This window comes from Sinohyriopsis cumingii, chromosome 5, assembly GCF_028554795.1.
Source record: "Sinohyriopsis cumingii isolate HCF-2022 chromosome 5, ASM2855479v2, whole genome shotgun sequence".
Classification (NCBI taxonomy): domain Eukaryota; kingdom Metazoa; phylum Mollusca; class Bivalvia; order Unionida; family Unionidae; genus Sinohyriopsis; species Sinohyriopsis cumingii.
The window spans coordinates 83,131,045-83,157,115 of NC_142965.1; the positions used below are offsets into that span (position 1 = coordinate 83,131,045).

Genomic DNA, 26,071 nt, shown 5'->3' on the forward strand with positions numbered 1-26,071 from the left:
ATAATTGGTATCTGCAAATAAATTAAATTTTTTAGTAGTGGTAAATTTTAGTTGGAAATTCCACTGCTGTTTTCACTAATTAATCTATAAACATTACATGTAAAATTAAGAGCATATTCTGCCTGTTTCCTCATATAAATATACATGCCTTTAAAGATGGAATATTTGCTGGAAATTAGTGAATAATGAATATATTGCATCAAGTGGTTGAAAAATTGAGTGAATGGCAAAGCCAGGTGAAAATACCCGAGTTTTCACACATGAGATGAAATATATCCATTATGCACGTAGCACAGGTACTTTTATTTTTATTTTTTGCTCAAACATATCAGTTAGCAATATGTATAACAGATTGAAGTAGCAGATTTGTTACTATATTTTGTGTGATATTGTTGGAATTACAGTTTATGTTCTGCTGTGCTTTTGTGTACATTTGCACAGAAAATATCATTACTAACATAATTCTTATTCCTAATTCAAAGTAAAACAGCACATTAAAAACAATAAAGAAAAACTTCTGTGCTGTAAACTTGTTTCATCTGCATGAGAGGCAATCGTGCTTAACACTAAGCCAAGCAGGCATCTAAATTAGCTGAGATTTTTGAACAAATTATTATCAATATCTCTTGGCAGGGCAGTGAAAAATAATTCTACCTTTCCATTCAAAATTATCAGATGATTCAGGAATTCACAGCCCAGCATAAAATAAACAATTGTACTACTCCTTGATGGCCCTTTATAGACATAGTTCACTATGTGCTAAATTAGATTATGGACTTATGGTTATTTTTGCTATACTTACAGGAAAATTACCTCTATCTATACAAAGCTGTGGAGAGTTTGATAGAGGAGATGTCTGAGAGGCAGGCCTCACCAGCTTCACACAGACTACAGTTGGGCACATTCAGAAGGGCAACCACCTTGCCACGAAGTGTTACAATCAACAGCAAGATTGAGACAAATGTGTGATTCTGTACAATTCCATCACTTTTAAACAGAATATCTGTGGTCACTTAAAAACAGTAGTTAGTCCACATCTGCAGTCAGTGCAATATCAGTGTCCATAAAAAAAACAAATGGACCCAAACATTTTTTCTGGATTCGTCAGGATTTTCTGAAGTTGAGATTCCTATATAAGTGATATCAACCCATGTTTTACACATTTGAGCTGAGAAAAAAAAAGGAATACAAGATGATATTTTACTACTGAATGTATGCAAAAGTGAAAATCATATGTTTTGTTTCCAAATCTATAATATCTATAATAATTTATAATAGTATCGGAATACTGGATCGGTGATTTCATAGCTTGTCCAGGAGTTATCTATAAAATCATGAAAGCAACCATGCTAAGAGACTTCCTAGAATAGAAATCAGTCGATAATGCTGCATAAGTTAAATTTATCAGTTGTTATTGCTACTTCTAAAATCCTTCAAGTAAGCTTTAAAAAGTGTGGAATCAGCTACAAAGAGTGCTGAGTCAGCTTTATATAATGCTGTGACTCTCACCCTCATTCTGTGGATCATCGGATTACAAATTGTGTTACATTATTTGATTTATTACTTAATCCTGTCATCAATCTTGAATACCTCAAGGATGAACATAGGGATAAATAAGGCCAAAGAATAAGTACATCATATGGTAGAACAATGTGCTTTATCTTTAGGTCGTTAATTTGTTTTTGCCAATTTGAAGGTGTTTAATGATAAGAAGAATGCTTGAGTTCTTGGCCTTCACTGTAATAGTAGAAGGGGTCATATTATTTTGCTACAGACCATCTCTAAGCTTGTATATTTGTATGTCTGTACATCAGCACGTTATCCCAGAATCCTATTAGTGCTTTAGTACAAAAAGCTATTTAGCATGAGATATGACATTTTATACAGTTTGTTATGCTCATATGTTGATTGAGACCATAACAGCAATGTTTAAATGTTTTAGGCATGTTCAGACTTTTTTAACATTTTTTACAAACCATAGGTACTTGCTTATAAGTCAAGTCCAGCTGCACACAGCATAGACCCTGATTTTTCTTTGCATAATGCATCGCCATTTCAGGATCTTTGTAATTTGTTCTGCTGATTACTACTAATAAACTGCATATATCCAGATCTGCTGCCACATTATGCAACAACAGATCTGGGTATTTGCAGTTGGATTCAACTTTATACAAATGTAAGGCATATGAATCTCATAGGGAAGCAGAGTAAATTATTATCATTTTATGACTGTCTTATAGGTTTCACAATTTTTTATCTGAAATTATATCAGTTTTATATACTGCTGTTGATGATTCATTTTGGAATAAAGATGATTCATTCTGCAACATGTTCTCATGTAACTGATCTCTTTGTTTTCAGGTCAAGGTCATCAACAGTTTGTATGTTTTTGGTTTTTCATTTGCTTGTATTTCGTAAAACTTTTGATAATTTGTTTATATTACATTTGAATGAATCATGATAAACCAAAGACAGTTAATTCTACAGCATGCGCTCTCACCCCTATAATTTATGGGTCGAGATCACAGTCACAGAAAATTTGCAATAAGGATTTGATTAAAATATTTCCTTATATTTCCAAAACCCCTTGAGGTTTTATTTTTTGTACATTGTATGAATCATTATGAAGATAATTCAAACTGTGACATGCTTGCTCTGTCTTCTGACCATGGGGTCAAGCTGACTTATTTTATGGCATGGTTTTAATCTTGGACTCAACACACAGATCCTGCCTTTTTATTGAACCTTGGGATAATTTTTGTGACAGAACTTTGTCAGCACAATTTAGCAAATACATTTGAGGTTTAAAATCATTTGGTACAATTAATTTTTTATTTTGATGACCTGTTTAAGTTTCAATACCATTATAAAGATATTTTGAAATTTTTCTGCATTTGTAAAATTGTTGGTCATCGGTGGGGGCATACATGTTTTACAAACACAATCCTGGTATGTTTGTTCTTTTTGATGAAATGAAATTCTGCATAATCTTTAGACATCTGAAGATGTTTTTTTATAGCCAGTGTATCACTTTATGTTATGGAACCATGTATTATGACTCAAATGTTATTAAGTTTTACTGACAAAAAAATATCTGATAGACTCTAGATAATGTACTCTTTGTATCAGATGTCATCTTTTCATTTATTAAACATACATTCACATTGTTAATTGTATCATGACACATACGCCACTCTTTGTATCATAATTTGCATGTCACTCATTGTATTATGATGTGCACATCACTCTTTGTATCGTGGATGTGTCACAAACTGTGATGTGCACGTTACCCATTGTATCATGACAAGCATGTGTCACTTGTTGTATTATGATGTGTACATATCACTGATTGTATCATTTGTGTCAGGACGGCCACTTGTCACTCATTGGGCCAGGACAGCCACTTGCCACTCATTGTGTCATGATGTGCACATGTAACTCTTTGTTTGAAAAGGAAATTTAATTCAGAGGGAATTTGGGTTGAATTCTGTTATAATTCTGAAACAGCTGCATACTCTATTGTAAGAAATATTCCTTTAAATCACACTCAGTACAATTTGGAAAGGTTATGGCCTTGGTCATGTTTTGATTTATAATCAAAAGCTTCCATTGTTGCTTGTTCCAGAATCTTGCCTACAGTTTGAAGTATGGTAACTAATGTGTTCAAGAAATATTGATACCAGTGTTCAAAATGAACTTATTGCTTGCATTGGGTCACCATCTGTAAAAACAAGAAGCAAATATGCTGAAAAAATGTCCAGTCTGAGAAGGTGGCAGGTTTTAATGCTTATTGGAGTGTAAAGTTAAGCTGGCTAATCATTATGAAAGCTAATATTTTTTTTAAAAATTGTTATCACATGACTTCTGTGTCATTTATGTTAATAAAGACTACATTTTTTAAAAATAAAATTGTTATCATGTGACTTCTGTGTCATTTAGGTTAATAAAGACATGACTTCTTTGTCATCTAGCTTAACAGGTACATGACTGCTGTGTCATTTAGGTTAATCGATACATACTTTTTCATAAGAACTATCACATATTGTAAGATCATAAATGGTGTGTAATTCAGAGACAGTGTCTGAGGCATCCACACATATTTCAGAGTCATTTAACTACACTATTCTGTTTTTCATAAAAAAAGAATCAGTTCATTTTGTTTTTAATATAATCTTACATTTGTGTTCATTTTAAATGAAATTTATGAAACTCTTTAAGTAATATCAAACTTTTACTTAAAGAAATTTTATTACTCATTTTATAATGAACATTTTTATAATGAACATTCGAGTAAGATCCTCTATCTGCGTTTTTTTTTTGTAACTCAACAGATTGAATTAGACACATACCATATAATCTTGCTTACAAGTCAGAATCAGACTGCAAACAACAAAGATCCTGATCTGCTGTAGCATAATGCAACTGTAGATCAGGGACTGTCTTGTTTGTTCTGCTGATTATGTTCTTCTAACAAACTGAGTCTGTGCAGGTTGCAGTAGGACTCCTCTTATAAGCTAGTGTATGCAGTAAGTATTATAGATTTATGGTATATATATATGGTAAGTATCATGGATTTATGGTATAAATGGTAAGTATCATGGATTTATGGTATAAATGGTAAGTATCATGGATCCCTATTACATGTATAATAAACGACTATTATGTCTTTGATTTTTCATAATTTTCAAATTTTCATGCAGTGTTGATCCATATAAATTGCCAGTATTTTTTAGGTCCACATGTTTGCAGACCAGAAAATTTTTCATATGAAAATGTTGAATTTTACATACCATAGAAAATGATATTTTGAATTTGTTTTTACCTTTAATTATCTGTACACATGACAAAACAATAATGTATAAGTAAAATTACAGACATGACAATTTGTGTGTGCGTGTGTGTGTTTTTAGATTTTTAATGCAGTTTTGAAAAATTTTTGGTCATATCGCTATGATGTCCAACACAGGGTCATCGTGCTGCAGACATGTAGCATTATGTCCCACCCAGTCACATTATCCTGACAACAGGAAAACCAGTCCTAACACTAACCTCTTAATGCTGAGTGCCTAGCAAGGCAGCTGCAAGTACCATTTTTTATAAGCCTTTGGTATGACTTGGCTAGTGTTTGAACCCATGACCTCCTACATCTGAGGCAGATGCTTTAACCACTAGGCCACCAGAGCGGTCAGCAATTGGTGAAAAAGGTTATTCATTGAACGTGTAAAGTGTCCATCAGTGTGGTTATGTAAGTAGCTTTATTAATTTTAATATATTCTTAAATTTTGTTTTAAAATTTAGTATCATTATAGTTTTGCTAAAGTCTATTCATTCCCAATCTTTGAATGAGTTGCACAGTCTCAACCTGCACAACTTACATTGTACATGTTGTTTCTTAGCAAGGTGCAGGAAGAAAATTTCAAGAAGGTTGAGAAAGTCATATATTTATTAACAACTGTGTATTCATTTTTCACTAAAATGAATTAACTTTAAACATAATATATATTAATCCAGATACATATTTTAAAATTAGAAACTTATTAGTTAACAATAATAATAATAATAATGATAATGATAATATGAAAAAAATAGTAATAATGAGCAAATTTAACCAGAAATAAAATCTTGGGGTGAGTATCACCACTGATGTCATCTTACAATACATGTTAATATACTTAGGTCCTGACATGATATGTGTCACAATACATGTCCTTTCTTATGACTTAGTATATCCTTATCAAAACTAGCTATGATGTGCCAAAATTAAAATGAAAATTGATACAATATGACAAATACTAGACCAGTCAATCTTACAGTTTTATTCAAGTTTCAAGATCGTATCAAGCTGTTGTGATTATGGGGTGGCGGTATGATGTAGTCATAAAAATATTGATTACAATATGTATCACTATTGCTACATCCCAAATAAAAACAAAATAATCCGCCTTATTGTGTCTACACTTTATCAGAATTGATTGGTCGGAGTTTAATATTATGCATGCATAATCATTTTATTTTTTAGTTTCAGTGTTCTTGTATATATCTATATATACTTAGTCGATTTGATAATGGTTGAGTTGTAAATTAAGACAAAACATTCCTTCTCTTTTTCTTTTTTGTTTCAGATATACTTAAAATTTTTCAATGACTTGTACTTATAACTGGTCGGTGTTGAAAAAGTATAGCATTTTATACTGTTAGCACAGAAGGTAATGAGACCGTAGAATGGTCTGTCTTTTTTTAGGCATTTCAACAAGTTAGCACAACTCTTATTTATAATTTTGCCCCATGTACTGCTCTCTCTCTTGTTTTAACACTATAGTTGGGTTTTCATAACCACAGAGCGTGTTATTATCAAATGTTACAGTGAAAATCTTAGTATAGATGGTATGACAGTATATTGAGAAGAATAACATTACATAATGAACCATATTGTAACACGATGTAAATTTTTAATAGATCTTTGTATGAAACATGAAATTAATTTAAACCTCCGTTTATTGATACTAGTCATGTATCCATTCAGCAATGCTTGAGGTTGTCTTTGGTGAATCGATAAAGGCAAGAGGAAATAATTCTTTACATGTCTGTAGTATAAGAGATTTTTTCATAGAGTTGATGTAGAAGTCTTAGCAGTTGGACTTTTGAAAGTATTATTTTTTAGGTTAAGTTAAAGTATTATTATAGATGTTAAATCACAGTGTACAGTCTGTAATGTAATGTAGTTAACTATACACAAGTTTAAAATGTTCATAATTCAGACTGTATTACGTGTGAAATACTATTGATAATAAAAACATACACCCAATATTAACATTAATTTACAGACATGTATGAAAGCTCTAATTTTATTTGTAATTAATCAAAGCACATACACCAAAGTACATCAAATTACATTCATTTAGCAGTATGCAAGCTTACATTTCATTTCATGAATTTTGATGGAAGTATATGAAATAGTTTGCAGTATACGCATATTTCTTGCCACAAATGATAATTGAATTTTCATGTTAAGTTAAACATAGTATGCAGTGCACTGTTTTTGAATATATCACTGGAAAATGTTGCTCTGTAATGCATGAATAACATGTTAGAATAGAATTGAATTTTTGTTTCATTTAATGGATGTTTATAGCTTCGCCAATATTTTCTTTGGAAAACGATTTTTTTTAAAACAGACTTGACTTGTTACAGATGAAAAATACTGAAGTAATTTCTTTTTTTTGTTGTTGTTTGAAATAAAAAGATAATTACATTTCTTTGATGTGGAACTTGTATATGTAATTGTTTCATGATTTTTATTGAGAAACTTGTCAAATGCCCCAGTAAAACCTGTGTTCTAACTACACTGATATTGAGATCCACCATGATTTATAGTTTTGATTGATATTACCATTTGTAAGTCCTGTCCAGCTGCTAACAGGGTTGACCTTTAAATGCTATTGAATTATTGGAGCCAGATCTGGATATATATGTTTTGCTAAGATTGATCAGTAGAGCAAACAACATAGACCCTGATCAATTTGTGATGGTGGATCAGGGTCTATATAGTTTTGTAGTTGTACCCAACTTGTTCATGAGTATCAGTGGTACATTCTTAGTTTATATGATAGAGAATTACTTTTAAGCACAATATCTTTGCATGGATTTTAGTTGATATACTGTTTAGGGAATGCATTAATAATACATCAATTACTCAATCCTAATATATTTTAAGCAGATTTACTTTTCAGGATTTATATTTAGCACTACAAGGAGCAGAAAAGCTTATGCATTGGGCTGCATACATGCATTGTCCATTAACAGTTGTTATTGCTACTTCTAAAATCCTTCAACGAAATTTCTGGTCATCAATCTTGGGACATGGTTTCATTTTGAGGTCCAGTTGGTCCTGAATAACAACCAGTATGGCCCCCATGAACAACCAGTATGGCCCCCATGAACAACCAGTATGGCCCCCATGAACAGCCAGTGTGGCCTCCATGAAAATCTTGTTATTACATTTCCTCTTGTTGATGTGGGGTTTCATTTAAAAATGTATTGTGACTTGTAGATTGTCCTAAATGAAGAGGATGTGATCAGACATCCAGCATGGTTACCATGGTGACCCTATTGAACTGATGGTTACATCTGACATGGAGTTTCACTAAAAGACTTCTCATGAGGTGTAGTTGGTCCGAAATTAAATTGGTGTAGATATTATATTTAAATAAGGCTGCCACAGCAGTTATCATAAAATCTCTTATGACTGCATTTCTGAACTGAGACATGTGCCTTGCTAGAACTCTATTTTACCATTTGTAGTTGTTCATTTACTAAAAAAAACAATACTGATCTGATCTCTAGAATCGCTGCATTGACAGCCATCATGAAAATCTTAAGGCAGTTGCTTCTAAATGGATAGCTGTATCTTCATGGGCTTGTCACTAAAAGACTAAGAATATGCAAAATGTTTTGAATGAAAATGGTTCAGATCTGACCTCCAGCATGGCAACCATTGTGGACATCTGAGGAATCTTGTTATCTCTACTCATTGAAGGAGTGGTGGCATTGACACTACATTTTCACTAAATCACCTCTTGCACTAAGTAATTAGTTCTGAATGAAAATAGTGAAGATCCAACGATAAAAATAGCATCCCTGTTGTAATCATGTTTGAATATCAGACCTACGGGTCAGGTCAAAGTTTATGGATGAGCTTAATGCAGAGATTTGGACCAGACCATGAATTTTGTTGATTCAAAGTTCAAAGGTTGAGTTTTTGTCAATGAGCATAATAACATGGACAAGTATGAATTACTTTTTATCAAACCCATTTTGTTGATATATTTAAAGATGCCATTTCATTATGTTGTGTTTTTAAAACAAATACTAATTACTAATTAAAACAAACTCGACTGTGCCTGAGATGCATTAAGTGATATTCCGTCTATGTTATCAGGTTCAAGTTCAAAGCTTACATGAATTAGACTTGTGAACAAGTTAACTTGGATATATAAGAAAATATTTATGTAACCAAATGTTTTAATATTGGAGTGTCTCAAGGATATCTGAGATGATTTTAAAGCTCAGCAAAGATAAAAGAAGGAAAGGAACTAACATCCCATGAATTCCTACAAATTCGTTTTGACCAGTAGTGCATAAATCTTATTGAGAGTTTCTTGTGTTAAACTTTTTTTGTATAAGACATTCTGTTTTGCATTCTCAGAAATTTCAGTAGAAAAGCAGCAAGAGAGATCAGGCTTATTTTCCCTGTTTGATATCACTTCAACATCCCTACCAAAAACCCTCACCTCCCACCTCCCCACCCCCCACTAAAACTGGCCCCATTTTGTTTTCTGAAGATATGTCCGTTTATGTACTCTCCCCTTACATCACCTATTGATATTCTGACAGTTATACATTTATGTGTATCACAGTGTATATATGTATGAATTAACATTTTTTTACCTCAGATGAAAAATAATATTGATATGTTATATGTTTATTTACTGAAAATATGGTAAAATAAGCTTTTGTACTGACATCATTATTTTGTACAGTTTGTAGTATTTAACATTATTGTGAGTACCATTGTTTTTACAGAAGTACTAATTTGTGCCATATTGTAAGAGATGACTCAAATCTTACATTGTTCAATTTTAGTCATGAAAATGTCTCGTCTTTTGAAGTGTGTTCTTGTATATGCTTTTAACTGCTGTTTTGTTTGTGTTAACGAATTTCAGTAGCTGGACACTTGGATTAGACATGAATTAACAAATGATGATTGAACATTATACAAGTTAATGCCACCTTACTTAAGTTATGTGAAAACTCTGGATTTTTTGTTTTCTTTAGCTCACCTTGGTGACAGGATGACATATATATAACTTTGATGTATCTCTATATGTCTGTATGTCCATATGTCTGTCTGCACACTGGATTAAGCTAAATGTTTTCATGTTTTAGATTTAAGGACAGTGTTAAAGATTTTGTCTTTCTACCTAAATAAAACTTATCCTTGATCAAATGGGGGTCACTCTTTTATTTTGCCACTTCTTGGCTTGGTTTTAACCTGGTCAGATTTACATCTTTACAAAACACTACGTTTCAGCAGCAGCACTGATTATGCCTAAGCATATAAACATGGGTCGGTTTTATTTTAAATAGGGAATGCTGGTTGCTAAAGTAAACTGCAGGTTTAGTTTCTCAAATGTCACTTATAAGTACTGTTAACACTAAAAATAGAATTTTTGGGAAAACATTTTGTACCAAATCTGATTTCCCCATAACTGTAGTAGTCAATCACCATAAAGCACCTCAGTACGCAGCTTCAACTCTGTAGGGCTTTTACGGTCACATATTTCATTCAGGTACCTTTATTTTTTCTGTTACCCAAATTTGTTTAATTTGTTGACTGTGCTGATTGTAAACCAGAAGACCTTATGGGATGGTTTTTCATTCAGCATCCAACAATCCTGTAGTATAGGTTTGCTATCACTACTCTTGAACTACTTGGAGAATTGGCATGAAACTTCACACACACATTCAGTTCATGGTCTTTACTCCTAAATGAAAATTATGCCACATCTGATATGGTCACCACAGCAGTTATCTTGAAAATCTTGTCACTACACATCCTGAAGAGAAAGTCATAGTGACATGCAGTTTTCACCAGAAGACTTATGTCTAGTTGGTCCCAAATGAAAATAGTACTGATAGGGCCAAAGCAATACTCATCTTGTAAATCTTATAATTGTTCCTTCTCCTGAGTGGACAGGTATATCAACATGGGTTTGCACTAACAAAATCTTGTTGGTCCTAAATGAAAATGGTGCAAATTTGTTATCCAGTATGGCCACCACAAAATCTATATTGAAAATCTTATCGTTTCTCCAGAAGAATGGAAAATCATATTGACATAGTGTTGTTGTTGTGAGTTTAACGCCATTTTTCAGCATGGGGTTTACACCATAACACTTCTTACGATAAAGCATGTATGTCTCTATTTGACAGCATTTCATGTATGACAAGTCAAGGTTTTACATTCAAGGTCAAGGTCGTGGATCAATTTATTACACTTTTCTGCACTTTTACTTCATGCCAGTTGAGAAAGAAATAAGAAACATATTTTGTTGTCCATATCAGTCTAGTAACTTTACAGTTCTGTTACAATAGGCTCAGCTTGATTTCACTGTTGTAAAATTTTGGTGACCTCGCAACAGTAGGTAGGGTAGACAGAAATATACATAAATGATAATTGTGATGAGATTAAAATGAATATCCATACTTATGCTTGGCTTCCATTAAGGATTTTCATCAGAGGGTTAGACTGACCCTTTATCTTTATTTTTATCAGTCACTGCCAAAAAACTAACGGCTATAAAACAGTATCTGATAACTTAAAGTGAAAGTTCATTTGTACATGTAAGAAAAGCAGAAAGATGGAAAAAAGATATATATATATATATATATATATATATATATATATATATATATATATATATATATATATATATGATGAAGTTGGTATATTATTTTAAACATATATCTGGTTGAAATACTACATGTATTAACAAAAAAAAATCTGTGCCTTTAAAACAATCAGCTAACAGGATAGCCAATCAGCATAAGCATAGTAGTCAATGCAAGCCCATTGTACACGTTTTTCATAAAGAGTTTGGGTATTGAAACTTGGTAGCACACCATTTCTCTGTGGGATTAGTTATGGAGTGACACAGATCAAGTAGCACATGCACCATGTAAAATGTGACAGGTATGGTAGAAATTAATAACCTTTCTACTCTGGGTGATAAACAGCACATCCGATCTGACACAGTGAAATTGAGACAGTGATCAAATGGACTGAAAAATGCAATTTACAGTATTCAGTGTTTAAGAGGTGCGCAGTAATGTCAGTGTAACACTTTTCACTGTACTGGTAACTGATTAAAAAGCAAGGAGGCAAATCTTGACATCAGACTCCTGCTCAGCTGAAACCAGGACTTGAACAGAAGCATTTACACTGCAGGGAAAGTGACAGAGTATCTTCCTTTTCCAAAAGGAACTTGTGCATTTATTTGTTTTAAAGCTCATGCAGTTTGAATATATACTTTATCATTTTTACATAAATTGACCTTTGTTTTTGATGTATACAGTTACATGATGTCACAATTCTGTCATGTTAATGAAAAGTAATTTTGATCATTTATCGTTTCTTCTTAAAATAGGAAAACATTTTAGTTGTGTTGCTTTTATAAATTAAATTTGTTATGTCTTTATTTCTTTGAGAAATTGTTTTTTCTTTTATAATCATTAATACTTATTTTAATATTAATATATGACTTCTTCTGGACTGGACCCCAGTCTATCAAAGGTTAGCCACAAGTTTGTGCATTTATCAGCTAGGTAAATTGGCTTGCAGTCTTAAGTGCCTTGTTTCAAGTATACTGTGCACATTCTGCAGTTCTGTGAATATAACAAAGTTGATTTAACGTGGAGATCATAAAATTCAGAGATTAAAATACTAAGAGGCTTTTGAAAAGTAAAGTATTTTGTGATTAATTGACACAAAATTTCAGGCTAAAACATGGTACATGTATAATGTCAATGCCTGGAATTTCTCATTAACACTTTGTAGGTTAAGATAACAAAATAAAGTATTGTAAAGAGTTGTCTTTATGATACTATCATTTGGGATAAGATGTTGATGGACGAGTTTTGGCTGCTCTAAGAATTGGGCTTAAAAATTATGTTGTTTATTCCTAAACATAAAACTTGGAGCATCAGACATGATTTGTCATGGTTCCTTCTTTTACAGTTTTTCAAATCACAATGTGTTAAAAAATTTACTACAAATGACTGTTATTTGTTTAGTTTTCCACAAAAATGTACAAAATTGTGCTAATCATTTGGACATCAAGTTTGCATGTCATTTTTTCTTTCTCAGTACACTTTCTGTACATCGTTTGTATAGCAAATTTGCATGTACATTGTTCTTTGTATTCTTTCTGTCAGTTCTTAGGCATGTTAACGTTGTTACTCTTATCAGTTGTTAATATTGAGGAGGTTGTGAATGTGGTTCAGTCAGGTTTTGTATGTATTGTGTACAATGCAGAACGTAGGCTGTTGTATTAACTACATGTATTTTCAGACAGAAATTAAAAAATTTGTGCCACTATTGTCTCTGTTTATCTTATTCAGCTGCGTTAGGCGTCACTTACATTTTGATTCCATATGTGCTCATTTGAACAATAGTAGTTTAGGCAATGGCAGTTCTGGATCACTACTTGTTTTTAAAAAAAATTCCTACCATTATTGTTTGATTTTTATTAGTTTATCCAGAAATTTTTATTGTTGCATTGCTGGTCACCACTAATTGTTATAGTATCAATCATCCCTAATAAGTATTACAATAACCCAAACAACATTAATACTCTCATTCTAACATGTATGATATTTTTCATGGTGTGGCAATATAGCAAAGGCCCTCGCACAATTCTTTTATAAAAACAAATTATGATGAAGAATTTTTTTTGGTCATTTTTATCCTGATTTTATTTTATATAAAAAGGTGTTTAAAAACTTGAACCATATCTGCCATTGCCATTGCTGGCTGGTTATGATAATGTGAACCATATCTGCCATTGCCATTGCTAAATGCTACTCACAGCTCTTACTCTTTTAGAGACCACTCCATTGACTTAAATGGTTAGAACGTACGCCTCCGATGCGAGAAGTCGTGGGTTCAAACCCCGGCCAATTGATATTAGAGGCTTGTAATAATGGTACTAGCAGCTGCCTCTCTAGACTCTCTTCATTAAGAGATTAGTGTTAGGAAAAATTATCAAAGGTCATTTAATAATTGTACATTTAAAATCGGTTGTTTACATAGACTAACATGCAAACATTTACACAAGCTATTTATGATTAATCCGTATCTGAAATAATTAACACACTCTTACAAGACAATTTTATTGTTATCTACTTCTTAATTATAAATCGAACTATGAGGTAAACATACACACTGGTTTGGGGTCCAAGAAGTACTATTGTAAGACATCAGATGAATGATTTCATGCAATTCAGCCTCTATTATAAACCAGTGGAAACACCATGATGTTAAAAATTAAATAACTTTAAAATTTCAGAATTCTAATGATAAATTTATAATTACAAGTATAGACATACTTGATGTAAGCTTATGGGTAAAGAACTCTCTCCCTCTCTCACGTTGATTATGTAACATGTTCCCGCTCCTAATGCTAACACGAAGTAATCTGATCAATTCGGAAAATGCCATTATACGGTGTATAAGTCGAAGCAAACTGGGCTATCCAGTGCAAAACCACTGATTGGAATCGAACCCAGATCCGTCTTGGTACAAAGTAAATAAATACATAACTGTTGTCCGTAATTTAACAATATAATCAACTTTTCTTGGTAACTATTTTAGTGGCTTCAATTGATGTTTATATCAACGGATTTTTGCTGACATCATCAGTCCGTGAAGCTCACTAGGGTAAACGACAGTTGAAAGCGTTTCGGGACTGACGTTCATTGGGATAGACATGCAGATGGCTAGAGAAACCTGCTAACGGACAGGGTGAAAGTAAGTTTCTAACGAGATAACATGGGATTCCCGTATTTCATGTCGCCATTTCGTCGGATTACACGACAGAAGATCAGCTTTGGGTATTGACGGTAAAAACGACAAATAGATAAACCAATAGATGAAGAGGAAGAAATCTACCTCTTGTTGCCTGAAAAAGGGTTTGCAATTTGTCTTCCTTGACTGAAAAGCAAACATGCCAGCATCCCTTTCTAGCAAGACGAGCAATTCAAAGAAGGAAAGGAAAGAAAACGACAATGGAACGATAAGAAGAAAAAAAACAAATGAAAATACTAGTAAATGAAAATGGAAAACGTGTACACAACCCCAGCGATATGAAAATAAATGTGTGTGTGTGAGTGTGTCTTGAATTTTTAACGTAGCTTTAACAATTTTTCAGTCATATCGCTACGATATATGCAGTGTGGCAGATAATAGTGATGTCTAGCACTGGGGCATCATGCCACAGCCACGAAGCATAATGCCCCACCCAGTCATATTATCGTCACGTCAGGCTGACCAGTCTTAACACAATCCTCTTAATGCTGAGCGCCTAGCGAGGCAGCTGTGAGTACAATTTTTTTTAAATCTTTGGTATGTCTCGGCCGGGGTTGGAACCCACTACCTCCCGCATCCGAGGCAGGCGCAAATAATTTAGTGGATAAGTAAAAAGCCTATCATAAATAATATTTTGTCCACATATTCAACATGTGTAAATTTAATATGTTTGACAAGAGTGGTATAAAATCCATATAGTTTTAATTGCAAGAGGATATATAAGAAATTATTTGTGAAGCAGCACCTTTATTACAAACAGTGTCAGACCGCTCCGGTGGCCTAGTGGTTAGAGCGTCCGCCTACCATGCGGGAGGTCGTGGGTTCGAATGAATTGAATAGTCATTTAGAAAGCTTGAAAAGAGTTCAAGTAGTCCCGCAATGCACTTGTTGCACGCTTTGTAATGCTAATTGATTATGTGCAAAAGGACGCTGTGGTTCCGCGGGCCCAGTCGCATGTTCTAGTTCGAAACAGGACTGCAAGCATTAAAGACAGCTCAAAGGTAAGCTATTTACTTATCGTTCTGGTCTTTACTTGTAGCAGGAAAACATGAACAGCAATCGTCACCGCCTTTTCTGAGTTTATTGATGTATGTTTTAGCTTCAGCTTAAAGAAATAAGAATACCATTGTGATTTAAAAACTAGAACATATTGATGGGAGTGTTGGAAATATAATAGTTAATCAATACAATTGGACTGGAAGAATGTGAGGTATATATTGTATCATGATTCTTGATTCCTTCAAGTTTTCCACAAAAAGCTCAAATTGTTGTGCATTGACACTACCACGATAGTGTACTACATGATTAACACTGTCTCTGGACATGAAGAGTATATAATCGTATCTTGTATGTATATACCTTGACAGACTACGAGTACGACTGAAACATGTCACTTAACTTACCTGACAAAGCTGAATCCCCCAAAAAATGTTGAAAAATTAAGTAATTCTTGTGTATATCGTTCAACACTATTGATATCATGGGGGTATAATTTGGCCTGAGGGGTATGAATTGGCCTAGGCCATAATATACCCCAGTGGTATAAATTGGCCCAGGCCATAATATACCCGGGTATATTCTAGCCTAGGCCGCTTTAACCCCAGGTATACTCCGGACTGGGGGTATACTATTGCCTGTTACACCGGGATTTGTCCGTGTTCTTCAGCCATACATACTGGCCGATATGTGTAGCCTATCATGTGCTGAATCATGGCACTGCCACCCCATCCTCACACACACCCCAACAGCAACAACAACATGAATATATTTGACAAAAATAATTATTTTCTGTATGGAGACTTCTTGAATAAGCTTTAAGAGGAATGATTCACGTTGATTTTACATTGTGCGAAAGACGAGTATTTAAACACAGTTGTGTCATTCATTGCAGGTAAGAATCTGTTGAAAAAATAAATTCCTTAATTTAAACCGGTGATATTGCAAAAGCATACACAAGTAGCCAGTGTTAACACTGATGAATCATAATGCATCGGCATGATGACAAAGCACTGGCAACGATATTCCTACGCAACGACAACGAAACAATGGCGGACGCAGCAGCCATAGATAGGGTTCACATGATTGATTTGTCCCTTTTATGTATGTAAAGATAATAATTATGCTGATGGTAATAATCACGTGAAATATCTTAAAGATTCAGCGTTAGATCCTCTAGCTTTCCGTAATAACGAATATTTTTCGGTTAGTCTGTAAAACTGACTACATTTTGACAACCACTCCGGTATTTGGCAGTTTTAAGAAAGATTTTCGTTGCTTTTCGGAATTATATCGAGACAACGGCCAATTTACATGCTAGCAATGTGATGGCGCATGATTTAACATCACCCTAACATTTTATGGGACAGAAGAAATTTGTTGTATGCGTGTGATTTCTGTGATGATTCGGCTGATTCTGGTGCAGAAGACAATTACCCAGCCAGTTTATTCTGCCAAAATCTTGTTTCACACTTTGATCTGTAACCTTCGATATGGTCATTATTGACCATTTTTGTAGCGTAGTTAGCAAAAATGGTTAATGGTTTGTAATTTTTAACAGGCTTGCTACGTTGATAATGTTTTTTTTTTTCTTCAGTGTTATCATCAAGAAATGTAATCTGTAAATCAGCATCATTTCTAAAGTTCTGAAGGATATAATCTTCAATTAAAACAATTCTCTCTTGTGTGTTATTTTGTAATGCCGCTGAGTTTGTCCTCACTTGTGTCGCATCCAAATTGTCTCTTCATACAGACAATGATGGTCTCATGTTAAGACTCGTGATAAGTTTATATCAACTTTCTGAAAACAAAACCAAATGCAAAAAGGATAACTATTGAATTCATAGCACTATGGCATTTTACTATTAATTCTATTTTTATACATTAAATCAATTAATCGAATTGTTTTTATTTGGCTAGAAACGTTTAATATTTACTATATCGTTTTTATATCCCTACTGGAGTAGTTGGTGATCCATGAACATGTTAATATGATCGATTCATTTTAGTGAGGCGTTCGCTGAAGGCGAGGTGTTCTGAAGGAGCACCGTACCTCCTAACTAATGGCTGGTATAAAATGTTCTCTTCGTTAGAACTGTCCTTAACTTTTATTTTAAGTCGTCGTATCCTTCTGCAGGAGTGGATGATGTAAAAATAAATTATTGCATGCTAGGAGTGTCCACATGATTTTGTCTAGCATAATTTAGTGGCAAGCTAGAAACAGCAGCGGCTTTTCCGTCGTCGGTGTCGACGACGGATTGTTAGGATTTTGGTTAAAGCTGTATCATTTGCTCGTTGTCATCGTACTTGGCATGAATCGTTATGAAGCTAGCACAAATCTTTCTACGACACACTCGCTCGTCTATACTACCCTGGGGACAAGATCACAGTAGTAGAAACTTTGCGTCAAGGTTTGGTTCATGCTTTTTCATTACCACATGTTCCTAAACCCCGAGATAATCTGTTCAAGGGATGAATCATTATGAAGCTGAGACAATTAATTATTGTAGTCAAATATGAATTTATGGAGTGTAGCTTTGTATTTGATGGTCCGACGTTTTTTATATTATTTACTAAATATCCGTTTGGTTGGTAGCAAAATCCGCATTCCTGTTCTATTGGCATCCTAAGCAAGATGAACCAGGTGAATGAAAGTTTTCTTACGACCTATTCTTACAACATATTAAAGTTGTAAATGGAAAACGCAAAAGCGTTTTTATCTCGGGCGATAATTTCAAAACTTAAAAGTAAATAGTTTATGTTGTGAAATCTTAAGAGAAGTCTTTCTTGTTTCCAGAATGAACTAATTTCATGATGTTGTATATTAGGGTGGCATAAGAACAAGACAAAGTGAAGAAAGCCGCATCAGAACTCCACCCTTCACCATACAGAAATAACACATGCACAGCTGAAGATGTATAACTAGTTGCTAACATTTCTAAATGTGGACAATATTTATAAAGAGAACACATGTAAAACAAAAAGCATGAATCGACGAGTTATCATTTCAGTTCTAAAATCGAATATTAAATAGCAGATTACCAAGAGACAAAAACTTTCAATATGTGCAATATTGATTTAATTATGCTTCTTGGCAACTTAGAGCAAAATCACTTTCTCCAAGCTAAAATGATTAAATACACACGACTGTTCCGGTGCCCTAAGTGGCTAGAGCGTCCGTCTCGGACGCGGGAGGTCGCGGGTTCTAACCCCGGCCGAGTAATACCAATGACGTATAAAACGGTACTAACAGCTGGGCCGCTTGGCGCTCAGCATTAAGAGGTTCGTGTTAGGACTGGTTAGCTGGGTGTCAGGATAATGTGACTGAGTGGGACATGATGATACACGTCTGTGGCTTGATGTTTCAGTGCTAGACATCACTATAAACTGTCACATTGCCGATATCGTAGCGAAATGACTGAAAAATTGTTGAAGCGACGTTAAAACTCCAAATCACACACTCTCGCGTATTTAGGACTTCTGCGGAAAATGAGATATCATGCAAAGGAGATCCCTTATTATCCTTCGAGGGAATAGTAAAAATAATAAAAAGCCCTCAAATCGAATTAGGACTAAACAATTCGTTTACTGTACAGCAATAATATACTTGGTATATCTTCAAAATGACATATTTTTTAAATCATATAATATTTGCGTGAAATCTTTGTGGGGTAACTGTACGAATGTAAACTTCCTTTTATAAACGACCCTTTAAAAAGAAAAAAAGTATTTTTAAAAAGTGCATAAACGCACGCACGCACACACACACGCTTGCACACACTCGCACACAATTTGGGTGGGTTTAGGTCCTCACCATAATGTAATATTCCTCGTTCTGACACAACCATCTGCTTAACTCCCTTACCTTTGACAGACTTCAAAGATACATTGTGTCTATTAATCAGTAGGACTGTATACACAATTCAAGGGGTTACTACTGTTAAAAAATGACAAATGTAAGACCAGATCACGAATAAAAATTCATGCATGCTAGAAGAATAGTAGAATCTACGTTGTCACACAATCGTTGCAAAATGTGCTGAAGTTAAATAGCAGCCGCACAACAATAAATATTTCTGTCTCCAAATATTGCTTGAATTGTGTAATGTGCCTTCTGATGCTAAGCATGTACATTGGCAACAGTGACCCAAAAACTTTTTTCAGAAACCAAAATCTTCCTTAAAAAGGCAATTTAATGATACTCAGTTTTATAGTCAAATCCAAAAGGAATTCGTTATTGCTGAACATATGGATCAAAAGATGACTATTGAAAACAGTTATGTGACTATTGAAAACAGTTATGTGACTATTGAAAACAGTTATGTGACTATTGAAAACAGTTATGTGACTATTGAAACAGCTGCATTATTGTATTTTTGTGAATCTAGAGAAATCAAGAAACCTGGCTTTTATCATTTGTATCCATGCCAGTGGTTAGAGATCGTTGATGGTATGTTGACATAGTTACCTATACATTGTGATGGTTTTGAGTGATAATGAAAAAGGAAATATATGCTAGTACAATTGCTAGGAGACAATTTTTGCAAGCAGTGTACACGACATCTTAAGTAACATTTCGTCGACTGTTGCAGAACATCACAAGGATACAATATACAACTTTCATACGGCATTACCTTTGTTGAAGAACCATTTGTATAGTTTTGAAGAAAGACGGACGATATTTAAATTATTGCCATTTACTGTTATTTCTCCTTTCTTTAAATACTTCAAGCTTGCATGATCAAGGACTGAATGAGGTAGGGGTATATATTTGATTTCCGTTCGTCCTTCTGTTCAGTTAAATTTTGTGCTTAAGTCAGTTTTCCAGAATTATTGTCCAGTAAGGAAGTTGTAGAAAATATAGTGTTACCCCCTTCCGTCCTACTATCCGTCATACATTGGGAACGTTTTCCGGTTAGACCAGTATTCAGGTGCTGTAATTGGGACATCCATGTTCCGGAACACATCTCTATTATGTTTTCCTTTTCATGAAGTGTTGTTGTTGACGAATTTTTTTATATATAAAAAACTGTCGTGATATTTAAACAACTGATTAGACGTGCTTTTTCAGATGAAAATAGCCAGACCTTTTATTGTGGCCTGTCTTGCCTTCGTTCTGTATGGAAACACTTCTTCCATGCCGAAACAAACGGAGCCGAGGATCCATGTGATGACCTTCGAATTACAGTGGTCAATCGAATCATGGATCTTGTCATCCAGAGAATGGGGGATGTACTCATAGAGCCCAATACGTTCACCCTTAGTGACTGCGACGACATGTGTTCCGACATCTGCAGGGAAATCTCATCGGGTGTCGTCAGAGATTGTGTGACATCAAATGTGGGGAGACATGTGCTGGCCAAAGTTCCCTGTTCCAGCTCTCTCTCTCTCTCTCTCTCTCTCTCTCTCTCTCTCTCTCTCTCTCTCCCACCCACCTGGATCATTTTTGAAGGTAGGTTAGAAAATGTATGCAGTAAGTTATATGTGCTGGATTGCCAATTTACCTGAAAATAAGTGTTAATTTTCAAGCAAGCATAGAGAACATTTCTTAAATACAGAATTCCATGAATTGTAGATGAGGCATGGTCAAAGAAATGAGTCAAGATGATGCTATTCTCGACTCATCGTCATGGTCTTCTTCTTCGTTATCACCTTTATTTCTTTATCTTAGTCTTTCCGGTACTCGTAGTCTTTGTTATCTTCGTCGTTTTAGTTGTAATAATTTTCTTTTAACAAGTGCTTCTAGTGCAGTGAACTTGACTAAATGTTAAGGCTAAGTTAGACAAAAGACACAATTTAAATTCACGCCTAAGCTGCCTTCTGCTTTTCGTAGCTGTCCTTGTATTCTCACGTTATTGCTGATGAAGTGAACCACTAGACACCTCCGCCATACTCGATGTGTTTCAAAATTTCAAAACCGCTCTGCACATATTCAGACTACTCCCAATCGTGTCCTAACGTTGAAAGTATGTATCCTAAACGATACGCTGCCCGGTATGTGTTTACGTGCCTACGTACAGAACCACACAGTCCAGACTGGTTCTTCGAAAAGCTTGGGATAAAAGTATTTGCAGTTCGGTGATGTGATTATTTGTCTTAGGTCAAGCTAAGATGACGGCTATTGTAATAATGTGATGTGTGTGGTGATAATGATAGTGATGTTGACGATAATGATAATAATCAAGGCACAATATTTGATTATGTTGCATTTGATGCTATTTTTTCGGTTCTACTGGAAAGTGATTACCAACATGTTTAATCTCAGGTGCATACAATATATTAACACATTTATTGAAGCAAGGACATATTTCTTTGAGCAACAAAAGCACATGAAGATCAACACCACCACTGCGTATACCATTTTTTAATACTTATTGTCATTGTTTATGGTTGGATCTAAGAAGCCCAGATAATAATAAACAAGAAATGAATGTGCAGATAAAAGATAAGAAAACATGAATGCAAACAATATGTATATTTATTTTGTGCGTGAAGCACGATTTAATATTTAGAATAATTAGATACAGCTGTAACGATTAAATTCTTTTTTCATGTTAAATTTTAAAATCTGAATAAATGGCTAAATTAATGACATGGGAATAGGCTTCTGTTATCTATTAAAAAGTTGTTTTATATAATAAAAACGAATGAATTGAAAATGACTGGATAGTAAGAAAGAAATAAAAGAAAGTTGTATAATATATAACTCATGATGGTGGGATCTTATTAATTCATCTCAAGGTGATTTACAGTTTGTTTAAACAAAGTATCATTTTACATGTCAAAGTATCATTTTACATGTCAAAGTATCATTTTACATGTCAAAGTATCGTGTCAAAGTATCATTTTATATGTCAAATTATCATTTTACATGCCAAAGTATCATGTCAAAGTATCATTTTACATGTTACATGTCAAAGTATCATTTTACATGTCAAAGTATCATGTCAAAGTATCATTTTATATGTCAAATTCTTGTACTTTTTAACGATAGACTTTAATTCCCTTGCATTATTTCTTTTCTTCTATATATTTTCTGAGGAAATACAATTTTTCTTCTAAGTTAACAAAATATTTCATTTGATACGCCTTTTCATTCATTTTAAAAATCTCTGGTATTTTTATTTTACACGTATGATGTTAAGTGTTATTTTTCATGGCCACTTCCATATTAAAAATACATATTCTTCTTAGATCATCGTAAAACTTGATTCAAAATGAATAAATAAGAGAATCAGTATCCGTCATTACATAAGCAATTCACTTGCTTCTGATACTATAAAGCCATCATAAAAAATATTTTGTTACATTTCTTAATTTTAAGTTTTCATGCTAGCAAGCATTGTATCTCTATTACAGTTCTTCTTTCCAAAGAAATATTTTTGCTGTGTAAAGTATCCAGTATTTGCACGTTTTCTTACTTAGGAGGGGCCCCGAGTGGCCGAGTGGTCTGAAGCGCTCACTGTTAAGGATCATTGCTGTTGTTGTTGTTATTGTAGGGGTTAACGCCATTTTTCAGCACACGATAGGCTATACATGGTGGCCAGTATTAATGGTGGAGGAAGAACCCGGGAAAACTCTCGGAAAGAACCACCGACCCACGAGAAGCTACAGACAAGCGTTCTCACATACTCACATTGGCTGAATCTGAGACTCTAACCCACGCAGACAGAGGTGAGATGGCGGTGGGTATGTGAGAAATCTTGCCAGTAGCTTTTCGTGGATCGGTGGTTCTTTCTGGGGTTTTCCCGGTTTCTTTCTCCACAATTTATACTGCCCGCCATGTATAGCCTATCTTGTGCTGAAACATGGAGATAAACCCTATTCATGGCTCTTTTTAAGATTTTCCATCTGTTTATCAAACACATCATTATTAATATAGATTTAAAATAAATTTTTAAAGTCAATGGTTATTAACATGCTTTGGTTGTTCCATAGCCTAACCATTAAGATTGCTAATGATAAGCAATCAAAAAAATAAAAATAAAAATACAAGCCATATTTGTCATGCACGGAATCTCATTATGATAATACTCACGATTCGATTCAGCATAACTTTGCCATACCATTCTAATTCCATCTCTAATCCCGATCAAATCATGAGAAACATGTATCAGATATCTGCTCAAGTTTGATTCTAGTGAATTTGTAAACTAGCTGCATGAGATAAGATTAACTGTGCCGAAATAGTGATTAGGATCCAGGTTATAATTCCGCATGCATATATTTTTGTACTCTGAAAATATGCTACATTAATGTGTCTTTCTTCCCATGATAGTTGTGAAGATCTAAAAGTTTCGAGTGTTTCATCCCATCTTTTATTTATTGATCATCATTGTCACTAATTTCAGATCGTGATAAAGTCAGAAAAATTATAGGTAGTTCCGTTTCTTTAATGTTTAGTTTGTTTCTATATTGTTTAGTTTCGTATTTTTAATGTTTTCAAAAGATTCCTGTTTTATTTGCATGGATATCTTTCTTTTTTTTTAAAGAGTATTCTGACTCCATTTCTTCGAAACTTCATTTTCCTATGTACTGATAATTTAGATTGTTTTAGAAGTTTCTATAAAGATTGATACATAGAAAACTATGTAAACTGCTTACTGATCTTTTCAGAACAATCTCTTTCCAACTTTTTCAAACAAGCCAACTATACAAAAAAGGATTTGAAAATTTGATAGACTTTTAGTCTTTGTTGGGTATATTAGTGACTTCTTGTACAGGATCATTCCTTGCCGACATCTTTATGAATGTTGTACATGTGAATCATATCCACGTAGATTATTGATAAACAGAGGTATATATTTAGGATGTTTGTAATTTAAATTTCATTCGTTGTGGACTGACCCTCTAAATTAACCACTTCTTGGTTGCGATTTATGTTTGAATAGTTTTTCACCGTCTTTACTTGTTGATACCAAGACTCATTTCCTTTTCACAACTATGACACAGATTAGTTTAATTACACCGCTTTTAATTGATCTGTGAATATGATTATTTCTCAGCGTATGAAGAATTTAATTCTTCATAAAGTTTCTGAATATAATTTGTTTTTATCATACACTGGTACTATACAATCTTTTCTTTGGTATGTCATGGATCATACTTACATAAAGTTGACTTAATATGCAAGCATAATCCTGATGGATTATGTTTATCTATTTTGCCTCTCATCCATGTATAGTACATCCTCATCGCTAAGGTAGCTAGCTCCCTGTGACCTATATTTCACAGTTCAATAACGTTAGTTACATTTTGTTGTTTAAATTTATTATCAAGGTCTGATCACCATAGAAAGACGCATATTCACATTCACTCACTTTGGTATATTTTTACATTTTTACTGTTACTGCTGTAATTCCAAACGTAGGTGATTTTATACATTTCTCAGTACCACATTTATAGAAAGAAAGGTAACTGCGACATATATATCTTCTTTGAATACAACTACCTCGAAATTCCAGACCTCCCAGATGCTAGTTTTAGCTAAAGGGAGCTAAGAGTTGTATGCTGACCTATTTGGCGGTTGGGCATAGTGATATCCCCTTAAATATAAGACGTGGCGACACAGTGTAAGAATATCCCAGTTATTACTGGCGCGGAGGGCACGCTTCCCATGGATGAAACTGCGGGGAGGCTGGGAGGCTGTAAGTGTAATATTACTGGGTAAGTATTTTTGAAGAAACATTTTACTAGGAAGAATTGGTTGCTTCTTTAACTACGTTACCCAATCATATTACCTGAGGACAATAGGTAAGAGGTGAATGGAGAAACATTCCCTTACCCCGGAGATATGATATCCGATTCCCGAAGAAGCTGTCGATCGATCTGGAAGTGAGACCTATTGAGCTGTAAATATAGATCAAAATGGCCTCTCGGGTATGACAGATCTCGGAGATAAAAGCTAGAAAATGTGGACTCCGATCTCCATCCCACAGACTGACTGATGTCGGTTGGCGAATAGTTCCGGTCTGATGCTAGGTTGGTGGCAACTGCTCGAACCTCTTCAACCAAGGTGCGTAAAATGTTCATTGGGGTTATTTCCCTATATGCTGAGCGAATAATCCACTTCTGTTCCGATCGATAGTCCTGTCCTTTTATGAGAAGTAGAAAGAAGCCCGATCTCTCGACGCAACGGCTCTTGTTATAATCAATGAATCACCTGAAAGCCCAAACTGGGTCTTGTAGGTGGCCTTTAGTTAATGTATCCAGGGGAGACAGACGGTTTCCGACAAGGGTTTAGCTACCCGTGGAAGATAGACAGTTCTCGGCAAGGAAAGAGGATGCCGTCATGAATAAGGTTAATCCGTCTTGTCTGAACTTTGCATGTTAATCGGATCTTCTCACAGGGCATGTATTTCATAAATTCTGCCTGCAGTTGCTAATGAAATGAGGAAGTAGGTCTTGTATGAAAAGGAGCTCCATAGATGC

General features: G+C 34.2%; 1 protein-coding gene across 2 annotated transcripts in view; it reads left to right on the forward strand.

Moving 5' to 3' along the window:
- Nucleotides 1-13,153, forward strand: part of LOC149799636 (putative receptor-type tyrosine-protein phosphatase mosPTP-1) — a 143,552-nt gene extending 130,399 nt beyond the window's left edge. For both annotated transcript variants that reach the window (XM_089958978.1, XM_089958979.1), the window contains one exon: nt 805-13,153. In XM_089958978.1, the coding sequence (XP_089815104.1) occupies nt 805-969 (165 nt within the window). In that variant the 3' untranslated portion in view covers nt 970-13,153. The remainder of the gene's footprint in view (nt 1-804) is intronic.
- Nucleotides 13,154-26,071: the final 12,918 nt, after the last annotated feature.